We start from the raw sequence: 14,231 nt of genomic DNA on the forward strand, positions 1-14,231 counted from the left end.
GTGCCCCCGGCCCCCAGACAGCGACGAGGAGGAGGAGGAGCGCCGCAGCCGGAAGCGGCGGCAGGTGGAGCGGGCCACAGAGGACGGTGGCGAGGCCGACGAGATGATCGAGAGCATCGAGAACCTGGAGGACCTGAAGGGCCACTCGGTGCGCGAGTGGGTGAGCATGGCCGGCCCGCGGCTGGAGATCCACCACCGCTTCAAGAACTTCCTGCGCACCCACGTGGACGGCCGCGGCCACAACGTCTTCAAGGAGCGCATCAGTGACATGTGCAAAGGTGCGCCTGCCCCGTGCCCGCGGGAGGCCGCCTGCCCTGGCCTTGTGGCGGTGGGTTTGACAGACGGATGTGCGGGGCACATGGGGCGCCGGGGCCGGGGCCTGAGCCCGGGGTGCCCGTCTTTCAGACAAAGTATCGTGGGTCCAGCGCACTGTCCAGGGACTACGTACGTCTGGACCACAGCAGTCGTTTTTTTGTTTTGTTTAAAATTAATTAATTTTTTTTTTTGGTTGTGCCGTGTCTTTGTTGTTGCACGCGGGCTTTCTCTAGTTGCGGCGAGCAGGGGTTACTCTTCCTTGCAGTGCCAGGGCTTCTCATTGTGGTGGCTTCTCTTGTTGCGGAGCCCGGGCTCTAGGTGCGCGGGCTTCAGTAGTTGTGGCGTGCAGGCTCCGTAGTTGTGGCTCATGGGCTTAGCTGCTCCATGGCATGTGGGGTCTTCCCGGACCAGGGCTCGAACCCGTGTCCCCTGCATTGGCAGGCAGATTCTTAACCACTTGCGCCACCAGGGAAGCCCCAGAAGTCATTTTTGATGGACTTACGATCAGGCAGACTTTATGTAAAAATCTGGATTACTGCTTTGATCAGCGTGTAGCAGCACGTTTCTGAACAAAGCAGCACGTGAGGCAGTGGCTCCTGGTCCCCCACCGGCCCTTCCTCTCCCTTTTGTCTCACATCCGACACGTTTCTTCGCGGGTTTCCTCCTGGCCTTGTAGGCACTCTGAGTTTGTGGTAGGCACCCCGTGTGTTACTCCACTGTATCCCCCCCAGGCACTTAGGTCCCGTTTCATAGGTTCAGAGCTTGAGGCCTAGCATCCGTCACTTCTCTGGGTCCCGTCGCTAACGCTGAGCGGACTTGGGAGCGAGGCTGCGCCTCCAGCTCCGAGTCAAGGGCTCGGCGGGCTCCCTCCCCTTCTCGCGGCGAGGTGGGCCTGCCCCAGCCTGCTCCGCGCTCAGCCTCCCTTCCCACCCCGCCCGCCTCAGAGAACCGCGAGAGCCTGGTGGTGAACTACGAGGACCTGGCCGCCAGGGAGCACGTCCTGGCCTACTTCCTGCCCGAGGCGCCGGCTGAGCTGCTGCAGATCTTCAGCGAGGCTGCCCTGGAGGTGGTGCTGGCCATGTACCCCAAGTATGACCGCATCGCCAGCCGCGTCCACGTGCGCATCTCCCACCTGCCCCTGGTGGAGGAGCTGCGCTCGCTCAGGTGAGCCGGCGGGGGCTGGGGCACCCGTGGGGGGTGGCGGGTGGCCGCGGCCAGAGAAAGCCCACCCCGTGGGTCCTGGCCTCACTGGCGGGCGAGGGTCCGGCCCCCGCCCTGTGGTCTCTGACAGCGCCTCGCCTCCGCAGGCAGCTGCACCTGAACCAGCTGATCCGCACCAGCGGGGTGGTGACCAGCTGCACGGGCGTCCTGCCTCAGCTCAGCATGGTCAAGTACAACTGCAACAAGTGTGGCTTCGTGCTGGGGCCTTTCTGCCAGTCCCAGAACCAGGAGGTGAAGCCGGGCTCGTGCCCCGAGTGCCAGTCAGCCGGCCCCTTCGAAGTCAACATGGAGGAGGTGAGCACGAGGCTGGCACCGTAGCCGCGGGAGCCAAGATGCAAGCGTGTGTTGGCCCCGCGCTGGGGCAAGCAGGCCCATGTGGTCAGCCCACGTGATGTTCTCAAGAATTCAAGCCAGTATGTACAAACCAGACATTTAAAGCGTCAACGTTTATGGCTTTTTTTTCTCGAGCGGGAAGATCTGGTGAAACTGGGCCCACGTCTCCCCTGGCTGCCCCTCAGCAGGGCACCTGCTTTCCAGTCCAGACTCCCTGGTACCTGCCTCTGGCCTTGCGCTGGGGACCCCTGATTTGTAACTGTCTGCGACACTGCTGTGCCGTCTTCAGGAGGCCCTGCTGGAAGGCTCTGGGCCTTAAGACCTCGGGCACGCAACACCCGCCTTTGAACGTGAACCACTCCCAGTGTAAAGTGTGGCGGGCTCATCACGATCGCTGTGGTAGAGCCCAGACCCCCCCTCTACTGCTCTGCTGCCACGACTGATGGGCTGACGCCTCACTGCTCTACGATTCTGAGAAGCGCCCTAGCTGTAGCCGCCTTGCCAGGAAAAGCCTGGCAGCCCGCAGGCAAAGGCTGCCCTGTTTCAAAGTTCAAGTGCACCTTGCCTCGGGGAGCGACAGCTGCAGGGCTGGGCTCCAGCTGAGCCCATGCCTTTGCCCAGAGTCCCCCCGCCCCCTCCGTCTAGCTGGTCCCCCTCCCCTTTACAGGTTCCCCCTTCACACACGTTTCTCGAGAAGCTACTTGAACGAGAGCAGAGTTGCAGGCTCTGCTTGCAGGGCACCTGGGACAGTAACCGGTGGGGGGATAATAATTACGCCGAAGTCTCTGGAGCACTTGCTAGGTGCCACGTGGTGGGGGGGTGCGTTATGTGGTCTTCATCACACCTCGTGGGGCGGGTGCTGTTGTTGGCCCTATTTGACCTGAGGTTACCCAGCCAGGAGGTGGCCCAGAGGATTAGAACGCAAGCATTTTGATGCAGAGCATGTGCTTAAAACCACCTTTTCCTGTGGCTCTTTTCTAGACAGTAGGTGAGATGATGGATGTTAGGTTGCATGCACAGTGCAGCCTTGTGACCCCGGCAGTAAGCCCACACGTGGTGTAACTTGTTTCGTGGGCGTTGGCTTCAGTGCTTTTCACGTGTGACGTGACTTCCTTCTTCCTGTGTGGCTGTGGCTGCAGCGTTCGACCCCCCCTTCTGCGGGGCAGGCACGGAGAGGGGGAGGCCTCGCCAGGGCCACATAGCTTAGGCCACAGCGGAGCCTGGCTCCAGTGTCCACGTGCACTGCGCTCAGCTGTAGGGCCTGTCACAGGGCTCTGGCTTCTGGCAGGAGGGAGGCATCCCCAGGGGGGTGGGGTGGCAGGAGCGGGGACCGTGTACCGTGGCGCTGGTCACAGTGGCTCGCCCCCCTGCCATCGTTGATTCTGCGTATCCTAGTCAGTGGTGGGAATAATAACGCTGCTCTCCTTGCCCCAGGGCACCGGTCCAGTTCAGGTGACAAAGAATCGGTGCTTGGACCACAGCCCAGGCTTTGCCAGCTAGGGGCGGGTCCCTTTGACCATCTGTTTGTCCCGCGCAGACCATCTACCAGAACTACCAGCGCATCCGAATTCAGGAGAGTCCTGGCAAAGTGGCGGCCGGCCGGCTGCCCCGCTCCAAGGATGCCATCCTCCTCGCGGACCTGGTGGACAGCTGCAAGCCGGGAGATGAGATAGTGAGTGGCCGGGGGGCCGAGGAAGTTGGTGTGGGCGCTGTGGCGGGGGACGGGTGGCAGTGGCCCGGGGAGTGGGTCGAGGTCAGGTCTCCCATCTCTAGCACTGAGCTCCTTGCGGTGGGCGGCCAGCTGGGTGCTGGGCTTGGGAGCAGCGTGCTGAGTTACTGCTCTCCTGTCGGTGACCAGGGACCCGGAGGAGGGGTCGGGTGAAGCCAGTGAGGAGGCGGGCCCGGCCCGAGCTTCTGGCCCCGGGGTGGCCCTCCTGAACACTCGGTACCCCCCCCCAGGAGCTGACCGGCATCTACCACAACAACTACGATGGGGCTCTCAACACCGCCAACGGCTTTCCCGTCTTCGCCACTGTCATCCTAGCCAACCATGTGGCCAAGAAGGACAATAAGGTGGCCGTGGGAGAGCTGACTGACGAGGATGTGAAGAAGATTATCAGCCTCTCCAAGGACCAGCAGATTGGGGAGAAGGCAGGTGGAAGGCGGGCGGGCGGGCGGGGCGGCCGCAGAGTCAGGGTGCCCGGGGCTCGCCGTCTGGCCCACCCTGCAGCCTCCGTCTTGGTGCCCGGGTCTTGGAAGCTGGTCCCTTCGTTTGGTTCCCTGTGTCCGCTCAGTCCACTTGCCTTGGCGGGGGCTGTGCTCCAGGGGAAGAACGTCCGGCAGCCCCCCTGAGCCTGTGTCCTGCCCGCGAGGACACGGGTGAGGTCAGGGTTCCTCAGGTTGTGCCGGGCTTGGACTGGAAGGGAAACCGGGGGGGCAGTAGGAAAAGCTTGTCTGGTGGGGTGTCCCGTGGCATCAGACCCCTGTCCCCAGTCATTTCTCCAGGAATAGCGCTACCCCAGCACGGGGGTTTGCTTTTCCCTTTAACTGTAGGCTTTTTGCTGAGGTTGGGGGGACGGGGGTTTTCGTTGCAGAATTTACAAATACAGGCGATCCCTGGACAGTGCAGGGGTGAGGGGCGCCCACCCCGACTCTGTTGAAAGTCCACGTGTAAGTGGACCCACGCAGATCAAACCCGGGTTGTTCCAGTCTCAGCCGTAGGACGTTAAGTTCCTGCTGATAAAAGTTCTGCCGCACGGCCCTCGGGCTCCTGGGTCGCCGGGTGGCCCCTCAGGCTCGTGGCCCTCCCCCAGCCCTCTTGGCATCCCTCTCCCCTTGCCTCCCCACTTCCTGTTCTCTTGTTGGTGCAGGACCTCCCAGCTCTCTCCGTGGCTGCTCTGCTGCCGCACAGCTCAGGTCCTTGCACCCCCGTCGGCCACCTTTATTAGTCTGCCAAGATTGGGGGCACACGGGGTAGGCGGGTGTCCCTAGCCCCAGGAGGACAGGCACTGCAGTTCCACCAATGTGCTGGGTCCTGAGGGACCCTCCAGGGCCGCATTGTTCAGGCTTCTCGGTGGGAAGTGAGAGCCGCTTGTCGCCCTCATGGAGCTTGTCCTTCACTACAGCCCCGGCAACCTCCCCCCGCCCCACCCCCGCCGAGGGACACCAGTGCTAGTGTGACGGGCATGTTTTCAGAATCTCGACGGAGCCGGTTTCTGAGGGCGGGGGACTCTGGATCCCAGGCCTGTGTCAGCTTGTCTACACACACCCGACGTGTGCAGGTGCGGGGGGTCTGTGTGCTTCTAGAACACTTCCCTAGCGCCCGCCTGCCCTCTGCCTGCCGTGACTTCCCTCTGCCACTTCGGAGACAAGTTGACGGGTGACAGGGAAGATCCAGAAACGGTCAGGCTCATTGGAACGGTTGGAGTCGGAGGTTTGCCGGCTGGTGGCTGGTGGGCCCCATCCAGCCTGCTGACAGGTTTTTTCCAACGGGTACGTGGTTCTGTGTTTTTGTTTTTCCAAACGTTTGAATGAGTTATCATTCCTTAGGAATAGGGAGACTTCACATAAAAACGTGGGCGCCCAGGTTTCGATATTCCAAGTCGGGTGGTCTGTGTCTGTAGGAGCAAGTGGTGTGCTGGGTGGCCGCCGCCCTCAGATGGGTTCCCTCCGGTCTGCCGGCTGCCCGCTGCCGTGGGCTCTCCTGCCTGCGTCCCTCCGGCTTCCACCCCGCTTGCCGCCGTGGGGTTGGATCTCGTGGGTGCTGGTGGGGTGAGGCGTTCGAGAGGTGTGTGTCATGCCTGACACTGAGGGTCTGAAGAACTGACGGGAGACGCACGCGGCCCGAAGCCAGACTGAGGGTGGAGGTTTGGCGTCGTGCTCGGTGTGGTTAGATGCGCTGCCCCGGCTGTGAGCAGAGACGGGGTCGCACCCACTCGCAGAGTTGTTCTAAAGGCTCAGCAGGTCAGCGAGCAGGCGTGGGGTCTCCGCGGCCAGCTGTCGCGGTTACAGGTTGTTACAGCTGGGGCGCTGGGAAGGGCCAGCGGGAGGATGAGCACAGCTTTGGGGCCTGCGCGGGACGATTCCTGTGCTCACTGGCCGTGCAGGTGGGTGCTGGGCTGTCTGAGGGCGGCGGGCGGTGCACGTAAGACTTACGAGTGTTAGGAGCCTGGGGTCGGGTCCTGGGCGTCCTCAGCAGCAGGTGGTCTGTTTCCTCCTGTGTGATGTGGAGGTCGTGGTGGTAAATGGAATAACCCTTGGGAAGTGGGTGGCACGCCCTAGCAGGCCTGGGTTTGGGTTCACCCCTCTTACCAGGCGCTGAGTTGCCCTATCATTTAAGGTAGGCAGGTCAGCACGGGTGCACCGAGCGGTGTGGCAGTGGTGTGGCCGCTCCCGTGCCCTTCAGGCCGGCAAAGACGGCACAGGGAGCCTGCGAGCACAGCAGGCAGGAAGCGGGCTGCTGCCCTTGGTCCCAGAGGGAGACATTACCTCATCCTGCGAGGTGCCTGGTGCCCACACAGCACCGAGAAACGGTCTGGGTGGAGAAGCCCAGGCTGGGCAGTCCTGGCAGGAGGTCTCCCAGCAGAGGTGGGGGCTCAGTAAGGGGGTCGTTAACGTGTACGGAGCGCCGAGTAGCCGCTGGTCACTGAGCGATTTGCAGAGGGTCATCTGTGTCTTGTTGTTGATGAGTAACCTGAGACGTGGGGCGGTGGGGGCCTGGTTTATGTGAGACGCCCACGTCACGCGGCTAACAAGTGGCAGAGCCAGGGTCCCACCAGGCCGTCCGGCCTCCACCCCTGCTTCCAGGGGCTGCCCTCTGCCCCCCCATGCGGTTCCCACGTGTGGGAGGTGCCTCTGAGTGTCGGGTTCCAGGGGACCCAGCTCAAGGTTATCGTGAGTTCCGGGGGACCCTGGCCCACGTTTTAAAAGTCACCACAGAAGTTGTGAGACGCGAGCGTGGCATGGTGTGGCAACCCTGCATGTCCTTTGCCAACTTCTCCTATCCCCGAGGTCATGGCTGGTCTGGGCTCCTCTGTGCAGCCCCCTTCCCTGTTTTTGTGTTTTGTTTTGTTTTGTTTTGTTTTTTTGCGGTACGCGGGCCTCTCACTGCTGTGGCCTCTCCCGTTGCGGAGCACAGGCTCCGGATGCGTAGGCCCAGTGGCCATGGCCCACGGGCCCAGCCGCCCCGCGGCACGGGGGATCCTCCCGGACCGGGGCACGAACCCGCGTCCCCCGCATCGGCAGGCGGACTCCCAACCACTGCGCCACCAGGGAAGCCCCTCCCCTGTTATTCTGACACAAATTCAGACCCGCCCTTGCGCCTGCACCTACACCAGTGTGTCTCTCAAGGCTCTTTTTTTACTAAACTGACCCCGCTACCCCTGTCACACTTGAAGATACCAGCAGTTCCTAGGGGTGATGTTCGCTTGGGTCTACAGTTCCCCGGTGGTCTCTTTGTTTTTGAAAAGTTTCTTGTGGTCAGTGTCCAAGTAAGGTCTACACACTGATTCGTTGACTGTCTCTCATCTTTTTTTTTAATTTATTTATTTTTAAAATTTTTGGCTGCATTGGGTCTTCATTGCTGCACGCGGGCTTTCTCTAGTTGGCGCGAGTGGGGGCTTCTCTTCATTGTGGTGCGCGGGCTTCTCATTGCGGTGGCTTCTCTTGTTCTGGAGCACAGACTCTAGGCACACGGGCTTCAGTAGTTGTGGCGCGCAGGCTCAGTAGTTGTGGCGCACTGGCTTAATTGCTTTGCAGCATGTGGGATCTTTCCAGACCAGGGATTGAACCCGTGTCCCCTGCATTGGCAGGTGGATTCTTAACCACTGTGCCACCAGGGAAGCCCTCTTCCTCTCTCTTATGCACACACGCACACACGCGCGCACACACACACGCGCACACACACACACCCAGAGCAATTGGCGAAATGTCTCGACGGCTTTCCAGATGGACGTCTCACCTCCCGGTGGACCCACCTCCCGGCCGCCCCGTGTTCTGAGCTCGGTACCTGCAGTCCTGCAGGACCCGGGCTTGTGTAGACGCCTCCTGTAGTGCTCACAGCCCCCGTGACCTGGGCAGTGTCATCTCCTTTCCATTCGAGGACACAGGCTCAGGCAGGCCGCCGATCCTGGGTGGGGTCTTCTGCGTCCGTGCTGTTGGAGTCCACCCCCGCCCACGCGGGCCTGGGTCTCGTCTCCTGCTCCTGTTCTGCGGGCGACCTTGGGGTGGTCCTGCAACAGGACGAAGTGAAGGGGGTCAGGCCGGGGTTCTGGTCAGCTTTCAGGTTCGGTGACTCGGGAAGAGCCAACCAAGTACAAGGCCCGGAGTTGGGGGTGGGATGGGGGTGGGTCTCAATGCGGGGTCGGGGGAGTTGCAGCTGTGCATGGGCGCTCCAGGCCGGAGCACATGGTGACCGTTCCCATCGCCCCACCCCCCACCCCCAGATCTTTGCCAGCATTGCTCCTTCCATCTACGGGCACGAAGACATCAAGCGAGGCCTGGCACTGGCTCTGTTTGGAGGGGAGCCCAAAAACCCTGGTGAGCGGGGCAGGGGGGCCGCCTTCTCTGCAGGGGGCTTGGTGGGAGCAGTTCCCGGTGTCCCGGGAGAAGGATACGTCCACGGGTGGCTCCTCATCCCAGGGAGAGCGCAGCCCACAGCCATGCCTCTGTGCACAGGTTTAACTGTAGAAATGATACCTGAACGTGTGTTTGTATTACATCCTCAGAGGGGCTGAAGCCCCCGTTGACCTCCCTGCAGGTCACCTGGTTGGTGTCGGGGGGACACGGGCAGAACTTTGGGTGGCTGTTCAGATAGATTACACGTGTGCTGATACGGAAAACACGGCACTCCGTGACCGTGGCATGTTTTCCTAGCCAGTGTAGTGCTCCCTGTCTGTGTGTGAGGGACTGTCCGTGACGCACCCAGCTGCCCCGTCAGCACGGCTTTGGCATCGTTTGCTGTGGGCACACAGAGAACGAGCTCACGCTCTGAAGTTACCGTGCGCTGGTCCACATCGTGCCGCATTCAGCTGTCCTCCTGGCTGGAGAGCACGTGCACGGCCTCCAGTGTGTACATTACAAACAGCGTCTTCATAGGCACCTCCTTGTGCACCATGGTTCTGGGTTCTGTGCTCAGAGTGGGGTGGCTGGTCCTGGGCATTACATCCCTTTCTAGAAAGAATATTGCTTTGTCGTTTGCAGTAAGCAGGCTGGGAAATCGGGGACGATCCAGCTCTGTCCTGAGCCCCCTCTGCCCCGTTCCTGCCCCCAGGCGGCAAGCACAAGGTGCGAGGTGACATCAACGTGCTCCTTTGTGGAGATCCCGGCACGGCCAAGTCTCAGTTCCTCAAGTACATTGAGAAAGTGTCCAGCAGAGCCATCTTCACCACCGGCCAGGGGGCCTCGGCCGTGGGCCTCACGGCATACGTCCAGCGGCACCCCGTCAGCAAGGAGTGGGCCTTGGAGGCTGGGGCCCTGGTCCTGGCGGACCGAGGAGTGTGTCTCATCGATGAATTTGACAAGGTGGGTCCCCGGGCCCAGAGCTGACATGTGGGCTGAGCCCTCGGTGGGGAGCACGGGGGCCTCGTCTGAGAGACCGCGGTCGGGCAAGAATCCTGCGTTTGCCCGCCGTGCAGATGAACGACCAGGACAGGACCAGCATCCACGAGGCCATGGAGCAGCAGAGCATCTCCATCTCGAAGGCCGGCATCGTCACCTCCCTGCAGGCCCGCTGCACCGTCATTGCTGCCGCCAACCCCATAGGTGCGTGGGTGCGACGGCCAGAAGGGGAGCAGACCCGGGGGCCCCTGCCCTGGGACCCGCGCCGCTGAGTGAGGAAGGGACCGAGCAGCAGCAAGTGCTCCTCTCCTGCGTTTCTTGCTGGGGGGGGGGGCGGGAGGACGGGAGACCCCCGGGCTTTCGTCGAGCCGTGTTCTCGGGAGACAGGAGGAGCACCTAGCGCTTAATAGGGTGGGACTGGCCGTCGGTCTCAGCCAGCAAGTGGCTAGAGAGCCCAGGCGCCCCTGCCACCTTGTCCCCGGGTTTTCCTCGCGGGAGGCGGCTGAGCGGCCTCGGGCCGACTGGGGCAGTTGGGGAGAGCCTCACGCAGGCTTGTCCGGGGTGCCTGGGGCAGGCCCTGCATCCCTCCACCACTGATTCCCCTCTCGTCACTGAAGCCACAGGGGTTGGAAAGAACCTTGTCCAGTCGAGGAGAAGAGGGGCCCCGGGGAGCGGGAGCCCTGATGGGGACCTGCCTTTGTGATGCAGGTGGCCGCTATGACCCCTCGCTCACCTTTTCGGAAAACGTGGACCTCACGGAGCCCATCATTTCCCGCTTCGACATCCTGTGTGTGGTGAGGGACACAGTGGACCCAGTCCAGGTATGTAGCCCACGCCCTGGGTGTGCGCAGTGAGTTTGGGGACCTGGCGTCGGCCCAGGGCTGTGGCTCGCCAGGCTCAGGGAAGGGCTGCCATGTGGACTATGTGTTTTCCACTTGTTCTCAGTCTAGAGTTCCTTGATTTCTCTCCTTCGCCAACCCCTCCCCGGCCACCCACCCAGCATCGCCCATGCTCTGCCACCAGCTCCCGAGTCTCCTCACTTCTCGCTGCTATGAACCTCGTCCCAGCTTCCCTCCTCTGGCCCGATGCACTGCAGCCTTGGTCCTGGGCCCCCGGCTTCTCCTGTCAGAGGCCAGCCGCCTTTGGGGGCACGGCGGACCTGCCTCTCCTTACAGACCTGCTCTCGGCCTCCCATCCCATCTTTCTGGCCGGGAGTCCACCGTCCCCGAGAGGTCTCTCCCCCTGCCCCTTCCTCATCCACACCTCCTCACCTTCTCGGGCTTCACTCGCGCTCTGTTCTCTTCTCCCAGGTGTCGTGACTGGGGCTCTGGTGGCCTCAGCTGGAGGCTGTCCTCCGGCCTCCATCCCACCACGTGCTTCTCTTCTTCCTATAGTGTGAACTCTGTCTGTCTCCTCTGCCCTCACTGGGGGGGTGCGCCCCGGGAGCTCCCGGCCCATAGCGGGTGGGGAACACGTGTCGTTACAGAGCGTCTTCAGTGAGCTGACCTGCTCCAAGCCAGGCGCCAGGCTCAGCCCGCCCTTGTCCTCTCCGTCTTGTCTCAGGATGAGATGCTGGCCCGTTTCGTGGTCGGCAGCCACATCAGACATCACCCCAGCAACAAGGAGGATGGGGGCCTGGGGGGCGCCCCGGAGCCCCCCATGCCCAACACATATGGCGTGGAGCCCCTGCCGCAGGAGGTCCTGAAGAAGTACATCATCTACGCCAAGGAGAAGGTCCACCCGAAGCTCAACCAGATGGACCAGGACAAGGTGGCCAAGATGTACAGTGACCTGAGGAAGGAATCCATGGTGAGGGCCAGGTGGGGCAGGTAGGATGGGGCAGAGGGGGACGCACGGCAGAGCCTTGTCTGTGTGCTCAGTGGGTCCAGGAGCACTGGAGCAGCAGGACGGCCTTAAAGACACGATACTCACTCACCTTAACTGTTTTGCTTAGACGGAACTTAAACGTACGTGCGTTTGTCTGTCTCAGGGTACAGCTGAGGTCTTTGTTCTTGGGCCGTTGATTTAGTTCCAGTGACTTTGCAAAAACCTCACCCGAATGAGCACGCGCCTGAGCTAGTTTGCGTTCACTCGTGGTGGGGAGAGATTTAAAGGCAGCTTGCAAGCAGGTGGACTGCAGAGTTCTTGCAGGTTGCTCCCTCACCTACCTAAGCATGACAGCCACCGCTCCTTCCCTTTCCCTCCCTCCTAACAACACCTTTTCACTTAATCACGTCTTTTCAGAGCATTAGCTTGGGCTTCACAGAAACACAGCTTTGTTTTCTCCCTGTGCTGCACTGCGTCAGGCGGTCCCTGGTACCTGACAGTAACAAATACAGCCGCCCACAGGCGTGTAGACTCCGGGTGCCCGGGAGCTGCCAGGAGCACACGTGCTGGGCTGGCGGTGGCAGCCGTGAGCCTTCACGCTTTGGGAACCAGGGGAAGCTTGGGCGCGCCTGGCTCCGGTGGGCGCTGCCCTGCAGGGGGGTCAGCTGGGCCTCCCGGCGGCACCAGCTCTGCCCCTCTGCCACGTGCTGGCCGTCCCGCGGGGAGACCTGACGCGGCCCTCCCTCCAGGCCACGGGCAGCATCCCCATCACGGTGCGTCACATCGAATCCATGATCCGCATGGCTGAGGCCCACGCGCGCATCCACCTGCGGGACTACGTGATGGAGGATGACGTCAACATGGCCATCCGCGTGATGCTCGAGAGCTTCGTGGACACGCAGAAGTTCAGCGTCATGCGCAGCATGCGGAAGGTGGGGGCGGGGCCTGGGCCGTGGGGGGCGGGGCCTGGGCCGTGGGGGGCGGGGCCTGGGCCGTGGGGGGCGGGGCCTGGGCCGCGGGAGTCCAACCTGCCTCTGCTGCCAGGAGCAGCTGGCTGGGGGGGGGGGGGCCTGGCAGGAGGGTCACCTCCGCTCTCGCCGTAGACTTTTGCCCGCTACCTGTCGTTCCGCCGGGACAACAACGAGCTGCTGCTCTTCATCCTGAAGCAGCTGGTGGCCGAGCAGGTGACGTATCAGCGCAACCGCTTCGGGGCCCAGCAGGACACGATCGAGGTGCCCGAGAAGGACTTGGTGGACAAGGTATGGGCGTGGCCAGGGGCGGGGTTTGCCCGGGCCGTCACAACGCACGTGTCCTACTACTGTCCCATTACTGTCACCCGTCCTGCCGACGCGCCGGGCCGGGGCAACCATGCAGCTTGTCCGAGTTCACGGCCGTTGTCCGGGCTGAAATTTCAAGCCCCGTGTCCAGCTGCAGACCCTCCCTCGGCCTCAGAGCGGTTCGCTCTTCCCTGTGACGGGGACAGAGGCCCCGCCTGCCTGCCTCCCCTGCTGGGGCCTCGGGCTCGGGACCTGCCCACGCGTCCGCACGGCTCACTGGTCGTCCGCTTTTCAGGCTCGTCAGATCAACATCCACAACCTGTCTGCCTTTTACGACAGTGAGCTCTTCAGGATGCACAAGTTCACCCACGACCTGAAACGCAAGATGATCCTTCAGCAGTTCTGAGCGTCCACGGCAGCTCCGTGGTCCTGGTGGAAGGTCAGACCTGGTGCTGACTTCACTCTGCTGCAGGGACCCAAAACCAAACTGCGCGGGGCTCCGAGTCGTGGGGCCGGGCTCGCAGCGGTGCCGTGTGGCTGCATCCACCCCACGGCCGAGGTGTTTTATTTCCTTGACTCTCTTCCTCTGCTCTCATCTCGGGGCACTTGACTTCCCAGAGCTGCGTTTTCAGCCCTCTGACAACCGCCCACCACTTGCAGGAGGTTCGCCTGACCTTCTGGGGATTGAAGTCGATTGTGTTCGGGCCCCTGGGGGCTGTTCTAGGGGGCTGAGCACGGAAGGGTGTCACCAGAACTGCTGGCCTCTTGGCATGAGTTCCGTGTCCTGTTGCTTTTGCTGCCTGTGGTTGAAGAGCAAGTTCTCAGTATTTGCAGCGTTTTTCTGAATTGTGCCCTGCAGCCTTCTCTAGGCTCCCGTGAGTAGGGGCAGCGTGTGGGTCCTGCACACATGGGACCCTAAGCTGTCGGCACAGCCTCGCGTCCTCTGACGGCCCTGCAGCCTTGGCCTCCGCCAGTGGGAGGAGTGGGTTTGGGGTCAGATGGTGAGGGTCGTCGGAGCCGGGCCACCCCCTCACCATTGCTGTGTGATCTGTTCTCCTACCTGGCCCTTTCCTCATTCTCTCATTTGTACACAGTTCTTGTTTCTGTCGTTGTAGTTTTTAATAAAGTGGAGTAAACCTGAACACTGGTCTGAATTCCGTTTTCATACTGTAACCCAGGCTCTCCTGGACTCGCCCTGAAGGCCCTTCCCCCTTTCGCCTCTGGTTTCCTGCAGGTGAGGATCGGGCTAGGAGAGCGGCTCTGTTTGTGCGTCCGGTCTTGCTGGGGAATTCGGTTGCTGCCTCTGTGGTCTCCGTGAAATCAGGGGACCTCGGGACAGACCTGTACACCCAGAGGGGCTGGAGGTGACCATGCTGTGGAGGGAGCAGCCCTGCTCGCCCTAGCACCGCCGCGCTCTGACAGCTCCCCCGGGGCGCTGCACGCCTCTGGGTCTTCCTGCTTCTTACCCGAGTGGGAGCGGAAGTGTCTCCTCGCGTTGGATCGTCCCTCTTGTGCAGGTTTTGCCTTCTGGAACCTTTCATGGTGAGGACTCGGGTGAAAGCCCTGCGGACGTCTGATGATACGGTATGTCTGATGCCTCACTCACCTCCTCCCCCAAATCCTGGAGAGCCTGCCGTGCGGCTGCCAGGCCTGAGGAGCACGTCACACGTGGTCTCTGCTGGGATGGGGCAGATAGACTCC

At 62.0% G+C, this 14,231-nt stretch overlaps 1 protein-coding gene across 17 annotated transcripts in view; it reads left to right on the plus strand.

Annotated features, from left to right (window-relative positions):
* Positions 1 to 13,672, plus strand: part of MCM2 (minichromosome maintenance complex component 2) — a 46,142-nt gene extending 32,470 nt beyond the window's left edge. For all 17 annotated transcript variants that reach the window (XM_060308727.2, XM_060308728.1, XM_060308734.1 and 14 more), the window contains 13 exons: positions 18 to 278; positions 1,260 to 1,479; positions 1,623 to 1,830; positions 3,407 to 3,541; positions 3,829 to 4,020; positions 8,313 to 8,406; positions 9,140 to 9,390; positions 9,504 to 9,630; positions 10,135 to 10,247; positions 10,990 to 11,235; positions 12,003 to 12,185; positions 12,357 to 12,512; positions 12,826 to 13,672. In XM_060308727.2, coding sequence (XP_060164710.1) covers positions 18 to 278; positions 1,260 to 1,479; positions 1,623 to 1,830; positions 3,407 to 3,541; positions 3,829 to 4,020; positions 8,313 to 8,406; positions 9,140 to 9,390; positions 9,504 to 9,630; positions 10,135 to 10,247; positions 10,990 to 11,235; positions 12,003 to 12,185; positions 12,357 to 12,512; positions 12,826 to 12,936 — 2,297 coding nt within the window. In that variant the 3' untranslated portion in view covers positions 12,937 to 13,672. The remainder of the gene's footprint in view (positions 1 to 17; positions 279 to 1,259; positions 1,480 to 1,622; positions 1,831 to 3,406; positions 3,542 to 3,828; positions 4,021 to 8,312; positions 8,407 to 9,139; positions 9,391 to 9,503; positions 9,631 to 10,134; positions 10,248 to 10,989; positions 11,236 to 12,002; positions 12,186 to 12,356; positions 12,513 to 12,825) is intronic.
* The last annotated feature ends 559 nt before the right edge of the window (positions 13,673 to 14,231 follow it).

The sequence above is a fragment of the Globicephala melas genome, chromosome 11, assembly GCF_963455315.2.
Source record: "Globicephala melas chromosome 11, mGloMel1.2, whole genome shotgun sequence".
NCBI classification, from domain to species: Eukaryota; Metazoa; Chordata; class Mammalia; order Artiodactyla; family Delphinidae; genus Globicephala; species Globicephala melas.